Source organism: Echiichthys vipera (genome assembly GCF_963691815.1).
Source record: "Echiichthys vipera genome assembly, chromosome: 12".
Lineage (NCBI taxonomy): Eukaryota > Metazoa > Chordata > Actinopteri > Perciformes > Trachinidae > Echiichthys > Echiichthys vipera.
In genome coordinates this window covers 29825039-29849783 of record NC_139837.1, presented here as the reverse complement: position 1 = coordinate 29849783, position 24745 = coordinate 29825039, and the positions used below count along the sequence as shown (strand labels likewise).

The following is a 24745-nucleotide window of genomic DNA, read 5'->3' as shown; positions in this document are numbered from 1 at the left end:
GGCGGTACTGATGTCTGTTTATATGCGTCTGTTCCAGCGACATTTAAAAAGCTGATGCTGCCGAACGGTTAGTGGTGGTTTGATGTGGAGGTGGAGCGTTAACTGCAGATTTGGTCAGATGAAATGTTCAAAAACAGTCAGAGAAAACTAAATCTCTGAGGGGTGATGACGTATAAGCAAGAAGCAGTCAAGCACCCTAAAGCCCGGGACACGAGGGTACGAATAGACAGTGTGAGTGCACCCTAGGGCTGCGAGCAGGCTCGTTTGCGGTACGCATGTCTGAAATGTAATCTGCCGCTAGACCTTTACAAGCCTTCTTAAAATCAATTCTAAAATGTACAGGGAGCTTGTGGAGTGCGGCTAAAATTGGAGTGATGCAATGTTGTCTGTTAAAACCAGTGAGAAGCCTGGCTGCTGAGTTCTGAACTAGCTGGAGGCCAGAGAGGTATTTATGATTCATGGTGCTTAGAAGGGAGTTGCAGTAATCTAAACGAGAGAATATGAGGACGTGGACTACTTTTTTCGGTAGTGAAGGAGGATTGACTGCAACACTCTATAGCCCAAGAAGACACCACTGTCAAACACAATCTTGAAGTCATTTAAAACTTTAGTGGTTGCAGCTCATTGTTGTGTGCTGATGTTTGGAGGCCCACTGAGATTTTGCCATCAAATCCTATGTGATTTAAATAAGAACTCTATGGACAGTTTTATAAAGATATTTCTACCATACTGACACATCAAGAATCCCTCCCAGTGTCCATGGGAAAGACATGGCAGACATTTGATGTCCCAGATAAAAACCCTCATGTGGCACAGACCTCCCGCTCATGCTTATCACAGCAGCTCCTCTAATTCAAGTTTAATATACGTGTCATCATCATGAACAGTTTGCACAAGTTTCATTTTATTGTAGGTCTTGAACTAACCTGACCCCTCCGGATGGACTGATTCTCATTGGCTCAGCATATCCATCTGGGAACTCTCGTTTTGAGATCTTTTGGGAAGGGGCGAAAATACGGGTTGCTGATTGGATAAACCATCTGTCTATCACCAACATACGGGCCAAATCAACCAATCAGATTAACGGAGTGTATGACGTGCTAACAGCGTTGAGGCAAAGCTCAGAAAGTAAACAACATATCTGTAAAGGATATTTGACGTTTTTGTTACGCAAATTTACGGATCAAATTTACCAATTTCAAGTGCCCAGTCCATATTCCAACAGAAGGATCCAAGAGAAAAAAGAGTTAGTGAGCGGCTTGCTCGAAAGCTGATCAGGATGGACTTGCAAGGCTAGTCTTGTACTGAAACACCTTCGACATCTGATGTTGTGCGGAAATAAACTGATATTATCCCTTTAAATACTACTAACTAAAAAATGCAGTACAACATGTGAATGCATGACCCCATTTATAACATGAGATTGTGTACATACACAGACAAAACCTAACCTAACTATCACGTTGCATGCAGAATAAGTTGAGTGCGGTTCAACGCTTGCTGTGCCAACACAGTGGTCTGACTGAAATGTATGAGGATTTAAAAAGTTATGACATAATGTAAAACTATTTGTTGTGATATTTGGAATGGTGACATGTTTACATGTTGTCCTTATATATGTGTATATCTTTTTTGTACACAAATAGGGACATTAAGAGAGTAACATTAGCTATGCTCTAATCTAACATTAGCCAAGCTAAAATCAAATAATCATAAACATGTTGTAAATGTAAGAGGGAAAGTTATATTTGTTCCCAGTGACATGATGCTGATGATCAATAAATGTTTGCATAAATGTCTTCTTAAACTTTAAAGGGAACACTGACATTGAACGCTATCAAATGGCCAATAAGAAAATTCCTTTCAAATACGCCAGACCAGTAGAAGAATGGCTACAAGAGAAAGGTAATTTCAAACACACATATGTCTATGCTTATTGCGTGTTTTTACTATACTGATAGAATGTGAAACCCCACATCTGCACTATAATAAGATTAAATAATACCCATTGTCACTATTTGAGGCTTAGTATGGAAGTAAATCTGTGTCATAGGATTCAGAAATTAAAAGGTCATTGAAATTCTAGCACTGAACATTTATGCATTGAAAATACAGTATGTATGTTAATGTTTTGACTGAATTGAACTTAAAAATTTCAAAGTTAAACATTTCAAGATGCCAAATTCAAAAGCAATACACAATGTATAAAATGCAATGTTATAAATTAAATTCATTTCAATTTATGAATTTATGAACATTCAAAAATTAAGAGTTAGATTCAGAGTCAAGACATTCAGATAAATATTTTCAATGCATAAATATTCAGTGCTAGAAATTCAATTACTTTTTTAATTTCAAAATCCAATGACACAGACTTACTTCCGTACTTACATTGATGGAGTTATTTCAGAGTAAAATACCACTAAACATTCAATTTGAGTTTTTGGTAATACTCTATGATGCCCATGTCTATAATGCATTATAAACATACACAAAATATATTGTAATATTGTTATATTATGTAATGCTACATTATAGCACTGTATACTTATATAAGCACTTGTACATATTTACAATGTTCATAGCACATTATGAATATCAAGTATCAAGACACTTAGTAATTATCATTCATAGTATAAGAATTCTCATATTTGCAACACATATAATCATTTTCATTGGGTCATTGGGTGCTTAAGTGAGATAATGATGTATGGTGATATTTACCCGCGTGATTGTTTTCATATGATTTTCATTGTGTTGCCTCTGTCTGAATCATTGAGTCCTTCAGCAGCTTCAGTCTGCTCACTGATGTTACTGAAGGCCGGCATGTACCCCTGCTCCAATAATTTTTTTTTTTCAGCAGGCAAGTGTTCTGGTGATTTTCACCTGACGTTAGTGATACAGGGTACACTACTTTTGTGATGCAGAAAAACTGTGTTTTTCCATAATCCTTCACCAAACAAGGCTCACATGTCCCAGGAAGGGGTAGACCAAAGGACAGGTTCCCAGCACCATTATCTTTGTTTTTAGGACATTTTTGTTAAAAGTTCCCTAATTTTCCTGCAAATTTTAGAGCCATTTTATAAGGGCCCCCCCTATGATACCTTTTTGACAGGGACATCAATGGTCTCCAGGCACGTCACTAGCTAATGAAAACATTCAGGGCTGTAGCCCAGACGTTAGAATCCTTTTCAGATGGGGCATCAGGGGTTTCTCCCCTGAGAATTTTTGAAATTGGTGTGATGAACATGCAATTGTGACGTAGTTTGAGAAGGAAAGACCAATGTGACTCCCGTCTGGGCAGGTCTCCTGAGTAGGTTAATGTTTCTGTTAAAAAAGGTCAGCACAGACACCAGTAGCCATAATGAGACATTAGAACAGCCTACGGCCTCAGAAACACTGTCATGCAGCGACCTGATGTCAAGTGGACCGGGCTGAATCCAGTGCAGGTCTCCTGAAACTGTGCAGACTAGAAGATATCACTGCTCCGACGGACCTTTTCTCTCCTGACCGGTGTTTGGGTTTAACCTGTCAGCCTGGTGTACTCAAACATATCTCAGTATCACCTTTTTATGCAGTTTATGAGTATCTCTCCTAAAAACAAAATCCTGTTTTCATCATATGCAGTCTCTATGGCAACCGCAGAGGCACTCTGCTGAAAGTCTCCCTTAACAGAGTCACTCGTTAAACCGCAACACCGGCAAGTCAGTCTGCTTTAAGTTTGATTCTTAAGTTATCAAGTCAGTCTACTTTAAGTTTGATTCTTAAGTTATCAAGTCAGTCTGCTTTAAGTTTGATTCTTAAGTTACCAAGTCAGTCTGCTTTAAGTTTGATTTAAAAGTTAACAAGTCAGTTGGCTTTAAGTTTGATTCTGAAGTTATCAAGTCGGTCTGCTTTAAGTTCAATTCTGAAGTTATCAAGTCAGTCTGCTTTAAGTTCGATTCTGAAGTTATCAAGTCAGTCTGCTTTAAGTTTGATTTAAAGTTATCAAGTCAGTCTGCTTTAAGTTTGATTCTGAAGTTATCAAGTCAGTCTGCTTTAAGTTTGATTCTGAAGTTTTCAAGTCAGTCTGCTTTAAGTTTGATTCTGAAGTTATCAAGTCAGTCCGCTTTAAGTTAGATTCTGAAGTTATCAAGTCAGTCTGCTTTAAGTTTGATTCTGAAGTTATCAAGTCAGTCTGCTTTAAGTTTGATTCTGAAGTTGTCAAGTCATTCTGCTTTAAGTTTGATTTAAAGTTATCAAGTCAGTCTGCTTTAAGTTTGATTCTGAAGTTATCAAGTCAGTCTGCTTTAAGTTTGATTTTAAAGTTATCAAGTCAGTCTGTTTTAAGTTTGATTCTGAAGTTATCAAGTCATTCTGCTTTAAGTTGGATTCTGAAGTTATCAAGTCAGTCTGCTTTAAGTTGGATTCTGAAGTTATCAAGTCAGTCTGCTTTAAGTTTGATTTAGAAGTTATCAAGTCAGTCTGCTTTAAGTTGGATTTTGAAGTTATCAAGACAGTCTGCTTTAAGTTTGATTCTGAAGTTATCAAGTCAGTCTGCTTTAGTTTTATTCTGAAGTTATCAAGTCAGTCTGCTTTAAGTTTGATTTAGAAGGTATCACTTGGCAGTGTGGACATGTCAGAATTTGCGGTTTTCACTGCTACAATGTTGCATTTTTGGCTGCTGGTAATGCAGTCACATAAGAGTCTACTGTACTGGGCTATTTTCATCGTAATTGTTTTTATTAGACGTTACAGAGGTCCGGGGCTATAGCCTTGAATGCCCAGGTATAACGGCGTGCTTGGTGGTCAATAACTATTTGTAGATTACTTTAGATAGAGACAATAGAGAAGCTCTGAAAGGCAAGGGGAAAAAAAACTTTTTACCGGACAATGTTGGCCAAAACCTTAGTAGTTTAACAGTTTGATTTGAGTTCACAAGCAGTCATTGACACGGCCTCAGGGACTCTCTGATTGGTTATTTTCCATCAGACATGATGTAATCTTGTACATGCCATGAGCAGCACCAGGTGGAGGCAGAGGAACATGATGTTCTCACAGATTATAATGTAAAAAATAATCATGTAGTGCTGAGAGGATATAGCCACAGTTTAGCAAATATGACATAAACAAAAAAAGTTAGAAGTTACATCCTTCAGATTTAACACCAGTGCACCAGTTTGTTTGCACCCGCTTTTTTAAACAGTCAGTTTGTTGATCAAATGTTAACATAAAACTAAAATATGCTGATACATTTAAAGCAGAATTGTTTCAGGTATTATCTTATTTGAGTCAATTTAGCTTTTAGAGTGAGTTTTGCATGTTGTTCTTACAAAGATATAGATACACGATATCTTTTTACTTTATTTAAGACCACTTATAATTTATTATATATTTTTTTACTTCAATTAAAGCTCCCAATGCAATGTATTCTCACATTATATGCATTATGACAGTGATTATAATGCAACAGAATAAATTATTTTAATGTTTTACAGCTATGCTTATTATAATACACCATTATCCTCGCACAAAATTGTCAGACTGACCAGCAAGCATGCAATATTACGATACCTGACCTTAAAAGTCATTATAAAATGCATTATGATTATTGTTATAAATCATTATAAATATTTATGTGCTTATATCTATAATCATACAGTGCTATAAGCAAACTGTAACACATTATAAGTATTGTTATGCATCATATATGGGCATCAGCGGATTTTTTCTGTGATACTATCTTCAACCCTGAAGACCACATTAATGCAGGTCATAAGATATTGATACAAACTTTTGTTGGAAGTTTTCAGACCAGAAATGATGCTTTCCATTTCTAACAGTACCCATAAATGTGTCACTAGCATGAACATAAATGTAAACCCATACAAATGACAAATACATAACCACTGAGGAACTAAATTACTATAAATAAATGACCAATAAATGGTAAAATAATTCAATATATAATGAAAATGAATGAGTAATAGTTATGAGTTGAGAAGACATCTCATTTTTAAAAAATGTTTTCAAAAATGTTCATGTAGCTGCTGGCATGGCTATAGGCGCTGAGGGCCCTATTTTAATTGTGCAGGTGCAACGACCAGTGCAGAGACTGTAGGCTGGGTGCTACTTTTGCTTTAAAGAACAGGATTGATGAGCCTCTGTAATATGATGTCTCCAACATCAACGGTCAGAATTCTCAGTTCTAACTGACTAGTCTGATGTGTGTAGAGGTGTCCTATTTTGAAGCAGCCTGGTTTCATTTGTAAGGTGAAACATAGTGGATGAGTGGATGTAATGGCACTGCACTCCAGTTTATCACTTCTCAAATTGGATCAAAATGTCTGCTCTGCTGCCTTCATCTGTGTGAAGGCAGCAAAAGAATTTAAGCAGCTGCGGACAACAGATACTTTAAGATTGATCCATATTCATTGATACATCGATGCAGACTGCTTTAACCACATTAAATGGTATTTTTTAATACAGATTTAAATGTATCAACTGGCCAGAGTTTGTTATAAGAGTTACTTGTTGATAAAATCACCAAACTGGCAGTGCAATGATGTTGCACCAGAAATAGAAATAGTTCAAGATACAGTACAACATCTAATTTACAACCAAATTACAATGACTCGATGTCTCATTTGTACGAGTCTCCCACTTGTTTGCCCTTGTTTTCCCACCTGTGCAGTGCGCTGGGTATCGAAATACCAGACAGAGGGGCAAGAAAAAGTTCAAGGCCAGGAAACTGCCAAACTGCTTAAGTACTTTGCTGGTCGTTCTTCCGCCAAGAAAATAAGGCCCTTAGTCTTCGTTTAGTTGTAAATGAATAGTGCACCTAAAAAGGTGTATCAAAAGGTGCTTTTCTGTGCTAAAAATACCTTACATCTGGATGTCTCCTCTAGGACGGCAGCTAACAATTTTCAACACTCAAGCATCAGTCGCAATTGGTGGTAGTGATCGTGGCCGGTCCTTTCAGGGTCAACTGTCCGGCCTTTATTACAATGGCCTCAAAGTGTTGAACATGGCTGCTGAGGGAAACCCCAACATCAAAATTAATGGAAGTGTGAGGTTGGTAGGTGATGTACCCAGTGTGGGAGGCTCAGCCAAGACCACAGCCATTTCTCCAGAGATGTCCACCACCTTTATTGAGACTACTACCATGATGTCCACCACTACCACACGGAAACACAGATCCTCCTCAACTGTACAGGTATGAATAGACTTTTTTATTAATTATACTCATAATATCCACTGAAGGGATAAGAGTTGAACATTAGTGATAGCTATACACTCTCTGTACAGCGCATCAGTTGCATTAATTTTATTGAAACTATGTTGAACTGTATCATCCCTTTTTAAATAGAATTATATTATATTCAATTATATTTAATCATAATTTAATTAATATTTAATTCTAAAATGTATCAATAATGTTTAAAGCCACTTGAAACAAAGCTATAAAAAGTAAAAGTAAAAAATGTAAATGTCAAAGTTGGGTGTCTCATTATTTTCTCTCTGTTTGACATAATCAGACTTTTAAGGCGGTGCTGGTACTTTCAGTATTTAAATTTTCTGAAGTTATCACTGAGGGAGCTATATTTCTGAAGTTTGTGACAATGGTGAAATGACAGAGAAGACATTAGCCAGCCACCAGCTGATGCAGCAATTGGTTTACATAACCAAAATGTTTCTGCACAAACTATCAGAAACCATCTCAGGGAAGCTCATCTGCATGCTTGTGGTCCTCACTGGGGACTTGGCCTGTCTGCAGTTTGTTGTAACCAATTTAAGTGGACGAATGCTCACCTTCAGTGGCGTCTGGCACTTTAGAGCAGTGTTCTCTTTATGGACAAAACCTGGGTTTCACTGTACCAGGCAGATGGCAGATAGTGTGCTTGGCATCATGTGGTTGAGCGGTTTGCTGATATCAGCACCGAAATAAAATGGCTCATGGTGGCGGTAGAGTTATGGTAGGGACAGACATATGTTACGGACAACAAACAGGTACATTTTATTGATGTAATTTTAAATGCACAGAGAAACCCTGACAAGAGGCCCCTTATTGTGCTATTCATCCACTACCATCACATCATGCTGCACCATGTTGAAGGATGTGTACACAATTCCTGTATGGAACAGTTCTTGTATGGCCTGCTTACTCACCAGACATGTCACCCATTGAGCATGCTTGGGGTGCTCTGGATTGGTGTATACAACAACGTATTCCAGTTCCTGCCAATGTCCAACAACTTAGCACTGCCATCAAAGAAGAGTTGACCAACATTCCACAGGCCACAATCAACAACCTGATTGACTCGACAATAATGCCGTTGAACTCCTTTATCTCAGTCCATGGAGTGAATGCTTGGCCCACGCCCACACATACACACACACCCTCATTGGTCATCACCTATGTTAGTGCCTTTCCTTGATAGCTGGTCGATCTCACGGCTCCACTCTCTATAAAGCTTCATAAATTATAGTCCATACATTTTCAAATTGTTTTTCTTTATAGCTGTCTTCTGAGATTGTCCTCTCAATATTTAAGTAGTATTTCATTAATCTTTTCCAGTTTTTGAAGGATGGTGCTTCTTTATTTTTCCAATTTTGCAAAATAATTTTTTTATAAACCAGTGAGGAAAAAATTATTTGCCACCCCTTTGGGTATCTCATATTTTCGATATCTTGAAAGAGGCATATCATTGGTGTAAGCACAAACTCACGCTTGCAGACTCTAGACATCCACATCCCAATTTGATCCCAGATTTCTCGAATCGTCCTACAATACCAAAAGGCATGGGTGAGGGAGTCGCTTTGTGTGCTACACTTTAAACATTTATCTGAGGAGTTACTATCAAATTTATTTATTTTAGCTCGTGTATAATATATTTGTGTCATTACTTTGAATTGAATTAATCGTAAATTTTCATTTGTGGTGACCTTATTTGTAAGTCGTAAACATTCCTTCCATCTTCTCCCCGCATCTTTTGTATCTAAGTCTACATTCCATTTATTATATATATTTTCAAGTAATTTTTCATTGCTCTCAGCTTTAATAAGAGTGTCATATGTTGCTCTTATTAATCTCCTCTTTTTATCTCCTTCCTTTTTCAAAATGTTCCCTATTTCTGTGGCTGTTCCATATTTGAGGTCTATATTGTCCCTTATCCAATTTTTCAGTTGCAAATACCTACATTTTTCCGTGTCCCTTAGTCCATATTTATCCTCTAATTCCTTATATGAGCATATGGATCCCTGGTTTATGATATCTGCTATTATTTGGATTCCTGAGTTCTCCCATGTTCCCCAACTAATTTTAGTGTTTTGAATCATTATAGAAGGGTTATTCCATATCTTTATATGTCTAGGAATTTCAGTTTCATGTCCTATTTGCTTTTGTATTTTATTCCAAGTATTTAATGTACAGTTGATTATAAAGTTCCCAGTAGTACATTTTTGTTTGGAGAAAAGGATGGATAGGTAGTTTTTTAGGCCTTAACTGATGATTTTCAATATCTATCCATGAGCTTTCATTCCCATTGTTTACTATATGATCAATATAAAACATCTGCGCTGCACAGTGATAACTTTCTAGATTGGGCAGGTTCAAACCTCCCTCTTCCTGTGGATAATACAATAATTTTCTTTTTAATCTATGAGCTTTTTTTGACCAGATAAAGGACGTTAGAATTGAGTTAACCTCTTTAAAAAATGCTTTTGGTGGAGTGATGGAAATTGTTTGGAATATATATAAAAATCTTGGCAACCACATCATCTTAAACAAATTTATCCTACCTATTATATTTATTTTCAAATTCATCCATTTTTCAATGTCTTTTTTTAACCCTTTAATCAAAGGAATGAAGTTGTCTTTATAGAGTTGTGATTTATCTGTGCTGATGTAGCAACCAAGATATTTAATCTTTACACTGACTTTAAACTGTTCACAGATTTCCAATGTATTTATAATTTTATCTACTAATAATAATTCCGTTTTTTTAATATAAATTTTATATCCAGATAAAGTTGAAAAGTTAGTTAATATTTCGATTACCCTTGGTATGGATGTATTCACCTTATTTAGGTAAAGTAATAAATCGTCAGCATAAAGACTAAGTTTGTAATTACGCTTTCCAATAGTAATACCTCTAATTTGATCTGTTTCTCTAATTTTTTGAGCCAATGGTTCTATTGCTAGTGCAAATAGAGAAGGTGATAAAGGGTCTCCCTGGGCTGTGCCTCTATTTAATGGAAATGGATCCGAGAGAATTCCATTTGTTTATACTTGTGCCTTTGGTGACTTATAAACAGTTTTGACTATATTTATAAATTCCTCTGGGAAACCATAACTTTCCAACACTTTAAATAGATAAGCTCTCTCTAGCCTATCAAAGGCTTTCTCTGCGTCCACCGCCATAAGTGTTAAATCTATTTTATTTTTCTTTGCATATTGTATTAATGATAAACAAGTCCAGGTATTGGCTCTATTCTGTATAAATCCTGTCTGATTTTGATGGATGATCTCAGGTAGAATAAGAGTGAGTCTGTTATTAATAACTTTATTTATAATTTTTTTATCGCAATTAATTAAACTAATAGGTCTATAATCCGCAGGGGTATCACCATCTCTTCCTGGTTTTGGTATCACTGAAATAGTTGCTTGGTACATTGTTTGGGGCAGCGTATGTTCCTTTTGTGCTGTATTTACTACTTCGATAAAAAGGCGCTCAATACTTGACTAAAATGTTGAATAAAATTCAATAGGAATTCCATCCATTCCTGGGGCTTTTTTTAAAGGGAATGTTTTTATTGCCGATTGTATTTCCTCACAAGTTATGTCTTTCCGAAGTTTTTCTTTTTGTTCTGCTGTTAGACATTTCAAGTTAAGTGATTTAAGGAAGGGGATGGGGTCTGATTCTTTTAATTCTGATGTATATAGATTCTCGTAGTACATTTTGAATTCATTATTAATCATCTGATTATTTGTATAAACTAAATCTGATGTTTTATTTTTTATTGATATAGGTTGTCTCTTAGCTATTTTTTTGACTAATGAAGCTAAATGTTTACTTGTTTTATTAGCTGAGATATAATTAAGCTTATTTGAATTATGTCTGAAATCGTTAGCTTTTTGTATTAACAAATTATCTAGATAAAACTTACTTTCTTGAATTTCTGTCAACACACTACTGCTAGCTTGCTTTGCATGTTGTTTCTGCAGTCTTTTTATTTGTTCTGTAAACTTATTTATTTCTTTATCTAACTCTGCTTTCTTTTTAGCTGCAAATCCTAACATTATCCCCCTTATATATGCTTTAAATGTGTCCCATATTATAACAATTTCTGGTCTATTTTCAGAGTTCCCAACATTGACATTAGTTTGAATGAATAATTCAATATGGTTTTTAATATGTTTTAGAAATTCTATATCTGTTAAATGCTTCCTATTCATTCTCCAAATTCTATGGTGTAACGTGTTTTGTCTGGGTGACATATTACATACTACTATTGTGTGATCTGATATGATAATTTCATTTATATTGCTTGATACTATTCTGTCCAAATCTAACCTGGAGATAAATAGGTAGTCAATTCGACTATAGCTATTTTGAGGGTGTGAAAAATATGTGTAATCTAATGTTTTTGGATGTAACGTTCTCCAGATGTCCTCTAGTTCATTATCTACTAATAATCTCAAAAGTTTTTTTGGTGGGTTAATTGTCTTATTTTTTGTGGAGCTATCCTGAGAGGAGAAAATACTATTTACGTCTCCCCCAAAAACAATCACTCCTGTTGGAGATCTGTCTAATATTAATTGGATTTTACTCAAAAAAGGACATATCCGAGTTAGGAGGTTTATATATATTAATAATTGTATAAAGTTCCCCGAACATTTCACATTTAACTATTAAGTACCGACCGTGGACATCTACGTGTTGTGAGATCAACTTAAAGGGTATCCTTTTGTTAATTAATATGCCTACACCTCTGCTTCTAGAAGTAAATGCAGCTTCAAATGCTTCTCCCACCCATTGCCCTTTGAGTTGTTCAATTTGCCCAGGTTTGAAGTGGAGCTCCTGCATTAAAACAATGTCAGCGGACAGCTTCTGTAAATTTTGCATTACTTTTACTTTTTTTGTCCCTTCCTGTAAACCATTTACATTCCAAGTTGCTATTTTAAACGTGTTAGGAAGGGTTTTTATAGAGCTTTCCGTTGTATTAACCATAATCTATGGTGTAATCCAAGGAAGCCTCAAGAGAGAACCTAACGAGATCACGCCAGCTAAATTTAAGGGAAGCTAAGATACAAAATATATTTACATGACCCTCCAACCACACACACATCCACACACAAACAAACATTAACCCCTTGGTTTCCCCATATAAGAGCATGCTTTGCTAGAGCTATAACCCCCTCTCACTTTGGCGTACAAACAATGTTTTGTATGTATACACTGACACTCACTCCTACATAGAAATTCCATCACTCTTTCATTAATCCTTCATCTCCCCCCCCCCCCCTTTTTTTTTTTAAATGCTTAAGAAATTAAATTGGTTTCTTCCAGGCCCTCACCTGATTTAACATAAATTGAAGTGGTGACATCATAATCCCATCATAGTCACCATTACCATCCTAGTGAGTACAAACAATACTGATAGATACACGAAAAGTAAATTCTAGTAATAATACCAAAGAATGACTTCAATATTACTAATCTTTTTTTTTTCTTTTTTTTTTTCTTCCTTTTTTTTTTTTCCCCCCAACAAATAGTTTACTCACTTTTTCTGTTCTTTGATAGAGATTCAAATAACGAAAACCAAACACAAATGGGGAGTCACTATAGGGTTGACAGGTAATACATATAACGAGACGGTAAACAGGAACACGGGAAACTACGGAGAAACAGAAAAACAAACACAATTAGAGTATACTTTACGACGGGGAGCGTGATAACCACAACGAGAAAAGGAATGCCAATCTGGGGGGAATAGTTTACCAATGAAGGAATACAACGGTCCGGCGCTGCATGCCTGTCAGCTCAGGGTATAAGTAGTTGACCAGGTGATCAGCGTAACAGGCTGCAGCTTGGGGGAACGCCTACCGGACCTAGACGAAAAGAAACAAGAGGGACACAAACATGCAGGTAAACACAGACAGAGGGAAACAAACTCACACAAAAGGAAGAGAGGAGGATACTGACAGAGCCGAGTCTTGACACCAAGTATTTCAACTTATTCACTTTTGCCAAATCTACTCCTTGCATCCTCACTGCTGCCCTCCCTCTCATTCACACACATGTATTCCATTTTTCTCCTGCTGACCTTCATTTCTTTCACTCCAGTGCATATCCTACTATCACTACAGACCACAATGTCATCCAGGAACATCGTAGTCCAAAGAGACTCCTCTCTGATCTCATCTGTCCACCTGTCCATCATCACTGCAAATAAAGGGTTCAGAGCCAAAGCTTGATGTAATCCATCCTCCACCTTGATCTCATCTGTCACTCCTACCACACACCTCATCATTGTCACACTACCCTTGTACATATCCTGCAACACTCTTAGGGCGCACTCACACAAGGCCAAGATGATTCGTGCCGTGCTTTAGCGTGATTGCCCTCCCTCACCCCCTTAGTGTTGCCATGGAGATATGACCTTAACATACAGACTAAAATGTTTTTTTGTACCAGGTCTTAAATAGGTTTAATTATGCTGTGAAACAGCCTGTTTAACATAGGATAAAATGAGAAATTGCTCTATTGTGCAAACTGCCCTAGTGGACACTCTGAGAACTGCAGTTTTTGGCACTTCCGCATTGGATCAACCACAAAGTTGCTGTGGTAGGGGCTTGATGGGCACGGAACAGTGGTCAAACGAACTAGAATTTAGCCGTGAAGCATGCTTGGGCACGCTACGAATGGATAGTGTGAGTGCACCCTACATACTTCTACTATTCCTGACTTCCTCATATACTATTCCTCTTCTCTCAGCACCCTGTCATACGCTTTCTCTAAGTGCAAAAAGACACAATGTGACGTGTCCCAAACTTCAGCAACTCTTTTCAGTTGTTTGAAGATATGTGGAACAAAGACCTGACCAGCATACTAATCAAATGTCACAATGCTGGTAGTTCATGGCCAGAATGTTCAGTCGATCAGAGTTTTTTTTCTGTGTGCAATTTTCCACCATCAGATATTGAAGTGGCAAAAGGATGGTAGCCATTCCTATAGAATTATCTTTTTTTCTAACATATATTTAAATGAAAAACAATATTAGTTGAAGATGCTATAGGACTATTTATCACAACATAATATCCACACAAATATTTCTATTTAGGACCAGATCACCGACAGAAGTTGGGCCACCCCATTAAAATTGAAGGCATTTTTTTTTTTTTTTTTTTCCCCGAATTAATTGCTTTTTTGGAGGCTTTCTCACATTCAGAAACTCACCAAACTTCACAAATAATTCAGTTGTAGTAAAAATTTACTTATTTCATTGTTCCCAGAAATGGGCGTGGTAAATTGGCTCGCTAGCGCCCCCTACAAAACAGCCTTGAGTCCCAGATTGACGAAAATTTATGAAACCGGTAGACATGTAACTCATCCAGATGTACAAAAAAGCCTCTTGGAGCAATATTCTAAACTCAACAGGAAGTCGAACATTTTGAATTTTATGGCCATTTTATCCTCCTACAGATAAACACATGTCTGATCAAACGATACTCTGCGTTTACCATGTGGATGATGCAAGGTGCCAAATTTACGCCTTTCTCCATGAAAACAGGATGTAACTTCTCCATACATTGTCAAATCTCTTTCAAACTTCTCATGATTCAGGAGAGTCCTGCCCTGAACACAACCACATCTTAAAATTGTCTCACATTCATAGCACCCCCTACTGGTGACAGGAAGTCACATGTTTTTACATGTCTTTATACTTCAACAAACTCCTAGAGATTTAACACGATTGACTTCAAACGTGGTTGATACCATCTTAAGACATGTGTGATCAAATGATACTCGGCATTTGCGTTTTAACTGCACCATGGGGGTGGCTTGGCGCCAACATCAGCCTAATTGCTAAACAAGCGAAAGTTGTTTTAACCTGACCATACATTGTCCATTTTTCACCAAATTTCACATACATGACCAGAGTCCCGACCTGGACACTCCTAAATCTCAATATTTACTCTTAGTGATAGGGCCCCTGCTGGCAAGCCTTCAATTACAGCCTCTCCCCCAGGATTGACGTAAAATTCTGAAGACTGCTAGGCATATAACACTCATCGAAAAGCCTCCATATGCTAAAGTCAACAGGAAGTCGGCCATTTTTAATTTTATGCCCATTTTCCCATTTTTGCACGTGCCTTACTTAACGAACTCCTCCTAGGGATTTAATGTTATCGACATCAAAATCAGCCAGTATCATCTCAAGACATGTCTTATCAAACCATACTGTGCACTTTTTCTATTTTTTGCTGCATGTCGCCGTAGCTTGGCGTCAAAGTTAGGCCGTTTGCCATAGTTAAGAAACAGGTAGTCGCTGTAATTTCAGCATACATTGTCCAATCTGCACCAAATTTCTCAGGCATGACAAGAGTCATGTCCTGAACACACCTACATCTCAATATTGACTCACACAGTTAGCGCCCCCTGAAAAGTTACTATTATCCGATTTACATGAAATTTCCATTGTGGATTCCTCACTTCATGTTTGGAAACATAAGCATGTTTTGTGCATGTTGGGTAATGGCATGGCGGCCATTTTGGGCTTCTCACCATGAAACAGGAAGTCGCTCAAACTTAAATATACATTGTCCAAACTGCATCAAATGTCCTGGATATGATCAGAGTCCAGGCCTGAAGACAAACATGCCAATAGTTACCAACAGCCACAGCGCCACCTACTGGCAACAGGAAGTAAGCCTGATAGCACAAAATTCAAATGCAATTAATACACTTGATGAAGAGCTCTCAAGCACCACAGGGGCACGCTGGAAGCGCTGCAGGAATGGGGATAGATATCCCATGGCCCCCTACCCTCGGCGCAGCATTCCGCGGACGTGTAAAGTCAGGACCACCCCCGCCAGGGTCAAGCAGGCTCCCCCGACACATGGCTGGTACGAGGGCCCATTCATCACCCCTCAAGGCTTTAATTAGGGCCTGAGCGCTGACGAACGTAGGGCCAGCGAAGGCCATATTGAAATTGCTTTGTTTCTTCCTTTTAGGGCCCGAGCACAGACGAATGTCGGACCAGCGAAGGCCCTATTGAAATTGCTTTGTTTATTCCTATTAGGGCCCAAGCACCAACGAATGTCGGGCCAGCGAAGGCCCTATTGAAATTGAATGAACCGCCCTTTTGGAGGCTTTCTCATATTCAAAAACTCTCCAAACTGCTCTCCAAAATGAGCGTGGCAAATTGTCTTGCTAGCCAAATGTCACTCACCATGAAAACATGAAGTTGTTGTAACTTCCCCATACATTGTCCAATCTCTTTTAAACGTTTAATGATTCATAAGAGTCCTGCCCTGAACACAACGACATCTAAAAAATTGACTCACATTCATAGCAGCCCCTACTGGTGACAGGAAGTCACATGTTTTTACATGTCTTTATACTTTAACGAACTCCTGGAGATTTAACACGATTGACTTCAAACGTGGTTGATACCATCTTAAGAGAAAGAGAAAGTTGTTTAAACCTGTCCATAGACCGAAGTCCAATTTTCACCAAATTTCACATACATGACAAGAGTGCCGGCCTTAACACACCTACATCTCAATATTGACTCACAATTATAGCGCCCCCTATTGGCAAACAGTAAATTCCAGCCCCTCCCCCAGGATTGACGTAAATTCTGAAAACTAGTAGGCATATAAAACTCATCGAGACGAACAAAAGAGCCACTTGGAGTAATATGCTAAAGTCAACAGGAAGTTGGCCATTTAGAATTTCCGCACATTTGCACTTGCCATGACGATCTCCTTGGGATTAACACGATCAATTTCAAAATCAGGCAGTATCATCCAAAGAAATGTCTGATATATATATATGGACATGTGTCATTTTTGGTGTGTTCTGTGGGGGCACTAGTCTATACCTCCCCTGAAAGTTTTGTTTCCATAACTTGTACGGTTAATGCTCGAGTATAAGTGATATTCAAAACAGCACCAAATAGAAAGGCTCATAATTATCTTCAGACCCTCTACTAAAAAAGAATGTATGTTTTTATAATTTAGACCCAACCAAAATGGAGTTATGGGCAGGTGAAGGAGGGTGCATGGCTAATAAGTGAGTAGTGAAATACATTTCGCAGCTTAGTTCTCGTCTGTAAAATCCCAGTGCAAGGCTCCGGTAGAGACTCTGCTGCTCACACTTTTAAAACATTGTTTCCAATGTTTTGTCTATAGTTTATCTCATGGATAATGTATTATAGGAGATGATGGTACGTAATTTGCTAACATTGTTAGTAGGCTAATATAAACATTATAACTTGATACAATAGACTTATTTTTCTTTATTTTTTTTAGCTATGGTAAATGGTAAATGGACTTGTACTTATATAGCGCCTTTCTAGTCATCTGACTACTCAAGGCCCTTCACAGTGTCTGTCACATTCACCCATTCACACTGATGGCAGTGGACATCTACATACCATCTAATCTGATCTAACCATTCACACCACATTTACACACCCATGCGCAGCACGGGGAGCAATTCGGGGTTCAGTGTCAAGGACACCAAGGACACTTCGACATGTGGACTGGGGGGAGATGGGGATCGAACCACCAATCTCTCGAACAGAGGACGACCCACTCTGCCACCAAGCCACAGCCGCCATGTAGCCTATGCCAGTGTACAGTTTATGTGTATTACAATATGGGTAGTGAAACCTCATCATACTCAATAGGCCTACTGTTGGTATTTTATTTAGTTAGTACTTGGTAGACGTACTATTTCTAATAAATATATGAATAAAAATATAAAAATATAGTAATTGCAGTTATATTCAAGATAGTGCTTAGGACAGGGGAGTAAAACTAATATTTCTTTTTTCTTTAGGTGGTATTTTGACACATTTTAGTCAGGGGATTGAAATTTTAAAAAGCTCACTAAAGCATTCAAACATGACTTTTCTTGATTAAAACTGTTAAAACAGTATACGTACTATATTATATACTATTTCAGCTAATTTTAACAAATATATAAACATATACCAACTACGTATATAGACAACATTTACTCAATCTACTAACTACCGTGCCAAAGATACCATGGACAGAAAAAAGAATACAAAAATATTGTACTCTTAAAGAATAAAAGGCTTCGTTTATTCAAGACAGACTCGCTCATGCTTGGCACTCGGGCATTTCTACATCCGGTAAGTCCTCCCTCGTTCACGAGAAGCAAAAACTGCGCCTGCGCCACTGAGTAGCTTTCCATAGGATTGAATGAGGCGCCATTTTTGATACGCTGTTGGTTCTTTTTTATATGTCCATGGTAGATCCCCACATGCAGAAATGCAAATGGTGCAACCAACAACATAAGTCTAAATGTGAATATTATTAATATCCAAATGTACTATTAATTTATTGTTAAAATACAGCCGAGCATCGCTGCACTGTTGCCATGTTTTTATAAACTTGCATTCCAGTACAAGAATGTTAGTTACTTAATGTAATCCCCGATTCTATAAATAACAGTAAAATATATATCCCTGTGTTTCCATTACAAAAAAAGGCCCCAGAGGGATTTACGAGACACTCTGAATGGGTTTAGATCAGCTGATCTGTGTTACAGTGGTGCGCCATTCGTTGTCAAAATGAGAAACACAGAATAGTTGCCTTTCGATTTAAGGTGGCCCGTGATTCACAACGTCAACCAGTGGCATAGGGAGAAATAATATTTTGGGTGGTTGTTTGGTTGGCCGTGTGGCTTTGGAACTTGTCCAGTGACACGGAGTGGGGCTTGCTAGACATGCCTGGCGTAGGTGCTTCCAGTCCACAAACCTCTCTCTTTCAAACGGGCCGTCAGCTCCGTTGGGGAAATGTCTGCACATTTTACTAAAAAGCGTGTCCTTATTCGCACTGTACTCCAACCAAGAAAACTCTCCATACCACTTTGATGAGAAGCACCTTGATTTTCCATTCTTGACAGTGCAGGGAAATACCTTCAAATTTGGCTGTGAGGGTGCTTCATAAATTGCAGATAAATCAGCGGATAAACCCATGTCAAGCTGACTCGAAGAGAGTACTGCTGCCGGGGAGCAAACATTCGCGTCCGGGCTAACCTTCTTGTGGGCTAATGACTCCGAAGAACTGGGCTGGCGGGACTCGGAACTTGGAATGTAGGCAGTGGCCCATTTTCTTCCTCAACTCTTGCTTCCGTAAAATAACACATTAATGAACTTTGCTTAGCAATTGCTGTGGTGTAATGTTAGCTATATCGGCTGAAAAGCCAGCTGACTAGCAAGAAAGCAGCCCAGTATACCTGTCGGAATCATAGGAACTAATTAATTACTCTTGTCCTCCGACAACTTCATTAATCAGTTCCATTTTAATCAGAGGACAAATTAAGCACACACAACAAGGCTACCATTGAAACTATTTTAAATTTATGGCCGTTTTTACATACATGTTTACATTTTTTTGTAACAAAATATATTTTAAAACTTGGCTGGTTGGGCCAGTGAATAAAATGGGCGGCCCATTACTGGCTACGCGTCTGATGTCAACTTATGTACAAGTAACATGAAAGAATACACTCAACCTTAAAAAGACAGAGAGGGGGGGGGGCACACAGCCCTAAAGGATTTCTTTTGCACCTATGTGCAGCAAAAGCACGTGTGATAGGGTCACACAGCCCGGGAACCAAGCACTGTTTTATCAGGTGAAGCCCCTGATAACAGCTGTTGTGTCTGTATGAAACTCACTGTCATGGGAAGGAGAGTGCACATTTCTATCTACCAACGGCTGGAGGACAGTTTACACATGGGACAGACCTCACTTGGTGTGCCTCCTCAAATGCATCCTGGATTCATTGTGTGGCGCTCTGTAGGTCATGGAAAGGGAACTGTCCCACTAGACTGTGCTCTGAAGCAGGCGCACAACTTCTGAGGAGTCTCTGTGGCCATACTTGGACAACCTAACAAACTCTTACTACCAATGTAAGACTCAAGCATGCAATCAAGCATAAGATGTGTGTTTTAGCAGAAACAGTTGCTGAATGCTCAGAGACAAAAGTAAACTGATGGAGAGATACACACTCCCCATCTGGCTCCATCTGACAGATTTGAAAGAAAAAATGTACATTTTCCATGTCCCACCACCGGCCGCAACAAGATGGTACTGAGCACTTGAGCTGCAAATGCTGAAGGAGGAGGAGTTTGGTGGAGTAGCCTTTGTTAAAGTCCCAGTCAGCAACATTTGTTTGATCATATTCACTGAAGCCAACACTTTGCTCCCATAGAACAACATAAATCATTTGGTTTTAGTAAAGTGCCTCTACGTGCATGTAGAACCTGTTCCACAGTCCAGTCCACTCAGCACAGTTCACAGTTTGTGCACAAGCCAGAGATCCCCACACGCCTCAAGCTCGGCATATGCTAAATTATGTTAGCAGTTGCTATCAGAGTGAGTTAGCCAGCCTACCTCCATGTAGCATGTACTCCATGCTGTTTATCGATTCGAGAAGACACGTTCCTGCATTGACGACCACTCGAATGGAGAGCGCGACGCGGAGGAACGCGGAAATAGCAGCGGAGGGGCGTGAGAGTTGTAAACATTTGAAATTTGACTGACTCAACTCAATCTGACAGACTTGCCGACTGCAGCTTTAAGTTTAACGAACATTATTCAAACTGCCAAATAAATGTGCGGGGTTCCGTCCTAGCAACCAGACTCCCCTTCTTGGGGGAGGGGGAAAGCTGGAATGCGAATGATTGAATGATTCATTGCGGGAGCCAAGCCACCGGACTCATGCCCACTGCAAATTGCTGAAAATTGTAAACTTGCCTATCATCTAAACTAATCTAGTCATTCAAACCACGTCCACACAGCTATTTGGGGTTCACTGTCTTTTCTGAGGACACTTCAACATGCGGACTGGAGGGACTGGATGAGCCTAGGATTGAACAGGATCTTCCGAATGGGGAGAACCAACTCTACCTCTGAGCCATGGGGATTCAGTTCTGTTCTATTCAATTCAATTAAATTTTATTTACAGTGCCAAATCATAACAAAAGTTATCTCAGGACACATTACAGAGCAGTAATAGACCACACTCTATGACTTATTAATGATTTTACATAGACCAAACAATTCCCCCTTGAGTACACAGTGGCAATGAAAACCTTCCCTTCAGACAGACCAAGTTCTATGTAGGATGGTCATCTGTCTTGACTGGTTGGGGAGGAGGAAAAGGGGAGAGAAAAGACAGACGGGGAATAGAGAGAGACAAAGACAGACAGACACTTCCAGAGATGCAAGCAACCACAATAGTAACAGTAACTATAATAATAGCTATAATAATGTGAATATGCCTTATATGCTATGGCAGTTAATATAGTAGAATAGTAGAAACAAGCACAGCCAAGGTGACAGATTATGACAATGATAATGTTAATTATAGTAGTAAATATGATCACTGAGAAGTAGTGGTAATAACAGCTGTGAAACAGAGACATACGACTGATGGTGTTTTATATTTATTTATAAGACTAATGATAGTATATGTGAGTAATAGTTATAATAGCAGCAAAAAGCATCATGCAGGACCACGGCAGCAGGCACCACCACGATCAGCAGAGACCTGCGAGACGACAAAGCACAAACAACTCCGGGGAAGAAGTTGAATTAGTAACATGCATTGATGAAACATGGATGATACAGATAGAGAGGATAGAAGCCCAGAGTATCAGGAAAAGTATTATCCCCCGGCGGACTAGGCCTATAGCAGCATCATTAGGCAAAACAGAATCGGCTTAGACCCCGTACATGCAGGCTCTAAGAGAAATCAAATGCCAATAGCAACATAGCTAAGGGCTCGTAAGCCCTAACTATGAGCTTTATCAAAAAGGAAAGTTTTAAGTTTACTTTTACATATGGGGACGGTGTCTGCCTCCCGAACAACACCTGGGAGTTGGTTCCACAGGAGAGGAGCTTGGTAGCTGAAGGCTCTGCTCCCATTCCAATTTTGGAAACTCTAGGAACAATGAGTAGCCCTGCATTCTCAGAGCGCAGTGATCTAGTTAGGTAATACGGTACTATGAGCTCTTTAAGATATGACGGAGCCTGACCAATAAGAGCTTTGTCGGTAAGGAGAAGGATTTTAAATTTTACTCTAGATTTTACAGGTAGCCAGTGAAAGAAGCTAATACAGGAAAAATATATTCTCTTTGATTTGCTTTAGTCAGTACACAAGCAGCAGCATTTTGGACCAACTGGAGACTCTTAACAGACTTATTGGAGCAGCCTGATAATAAGGAGTTGCAATAGTCCAGCCTAGAAGTAATAAATCATTGGACTAGTTTTTCTGCATCTTTCTGGGACACAATTAAAAATAAAAATATTACGCAGGTGAAAATATCCAGTCCTTGTCGTTAGTTTTATGTGAGAATCGAAGGACATATCCTGATCAAAAATAACACCCAGATGTCTTACTGTGGTGCTGGAGGACAATTCAACATCATCCAGAGTAACAATATCTTTAGATATTAAGCTTCGGAGGCCTTCGGGGCCAAGTACAATAACTTGAGTTTTATCTAAGTTTAACAGAAACATTGCAAGTCATCCAGCTTTTTATTTCCTTAATGCATATTTGAAGTTTAACTGACTGATCGGTTTCTTCTGGTTTGATCAATAAATATAATTGGGTATGAGTACTTTCTTATAATATGTCCTAAGGGAAGCCTATATGAAGTGAATATAACCGGTCCAAGGACAGAACCCTGTGGAGCACCAGGACTAACTTTTGTGTACATGGAGGATTTGTCATTAACATGTACAAACTGAGATCCAGCTGATAAAGAAGACTTAAACCAGCTTAATACGGTTACTTTAACCCTCTGAGGTCTAAGGTTATTTTCTCAATTTTGTATGTAAGGGTACCTGCATATAACATAATATCAGAGTGTTTATGTATCGTGACACATTTGTCCTAGAGCAATGTGTAAAGAGATTATTTGGCCCAAATGCTGAAAATTGAATACCGCTTTTTCAAATTCTTCATATCTCTTATGAAAACATACCTTTACTCATTTTAGTGCTTGAAATAATTAACCAAAGTCTTAGGTTCACAAAAGTAGTGAAATATACAAATAAAATAGTAGATAAATGTAAAATGAATGTCATCTCATCTCATCTCATCTCATCTTCATCCGCTTATCCGGGGTCGGGTCGCGGGGGCAGCAGCTTTAGCAAAAATTAATGTCTGAAATGGAATTTTGTCAATATCGCTTTATGAGAAAAAGTGTTGCCTCTCACTCTATTTTCACCGTGAGATGAAATGGGACTTCACACTACATATCTAGCTTCATGGGATGTGTGCAAATGAAGAAAAATCGCATTACAAATGTTTCTCTTCCAAACCAAATATTTGTTAAATCCAAAAATACACAATTTACAATATTTAAATAATGTGCATGTTTTTGTGCCCCATATATTCAGCTGTGCCAGGTGCTGGTGAGGTGGTGATGGCTGTGGTGCAGGCACAGGACAAGGATGATGTGTTCCTAGTGGCAGACAGAAAAACATTTCACTGTTACATTCAGTATAAAAATCACAAACAAAAAAGAAATGCGCTTCTATAAAAGACAGTTTCATCTGCACAGAACAGTGTGCTGAACTAGTGGCTAAAACATATTCATTCATCTAGACTTTTAGTATGTGAAGCTCACTAATCAATAATACAAAACTAAATAACTATAACAGAGTCATACTTTACTAATGGACAGTCAATTTTGTCAAACACAGTTCATGACTATTGATACACAGACCAATTCACGCATTACGCACAAAAGCACACTTTGGCCAAACTGGTCACAATTATGCATAATTTTTTTGAAGTAAAAACACTCATCTTCAAATGGATCTCCATTGTTCTTCTCTGTCGGAGGAATCAACCCTCTAGAACAGAAGCACCTTAATCCTCGTCAACTGTTGTGATCTGCTGCCAGCGTCAGGATGCAGTAAAATGATCAGACTAAGCGGGTCTTTAGGGATTTTTTGAGTGTCTAGTGGTTAGTTTCATAGAAAATGGTGACGGACACCACGGTCCACCAACCACACACTGAGAAGCAAATGATGCTGGTCACAAGTGTTATTTCCTGTCGTCTAATTGGCTGTGTGAGTGACCTGTGAGCTTGCAGTAAAAAAGAATGCGGAAGAGAAGAGTCTGCCGTCTCCGGCAATATATAGATGGTTAATACCAATTAGATGCTCCAGTCTCTGTATAATAAGATCTAGTAGAACAAGTACAGAGACAAGTCTTTTGTCTGAAGCTATTAGAAGGTCATTAGTCATTTTCATCAGTGCTGTCTCAGTGCTATGATTCATTCTAAATCCTGACTCGAAGTCCTCAAATAACTTATTATTATGTAAAAAGTCACACAGCTGATTGGCAACTAATTTCTCGAGGATCTTAGAGAGAAAAGGAAGGTTAGTTATAGGTCTACAGTCGGCTAGTACCTCTGGATCAAGACTGGGCTTTTTAAGAAGAGGTTTAATAAGAGTTACTTTAAAAGACTGTGGTACATA

The 24745-nt window shown here is 38.4% G+C and overlaps 1 protein-coding gene across 1 annotated transcript in view; it reads left to right on the top strand.

The window, feature by feature from the left end:
• nrxn3a (neurexin 3a) overlaps positions 1–24745 on the top strand; it is a gene marked incomplete at both ends in the record, with an annotated part of 319661 nt that overhangs the window by 273226 nt on the left and 21690 nt on the right. Inside the window, 2 exon segments of the mRNA XM_083924038.1 lie at positions 1816–1905; positions 6888–7195. Of these exon segments, the coding sequence (XP_083780164.1) occupies positions 1816–1905; positions 6888–7195 (398 nt within the window).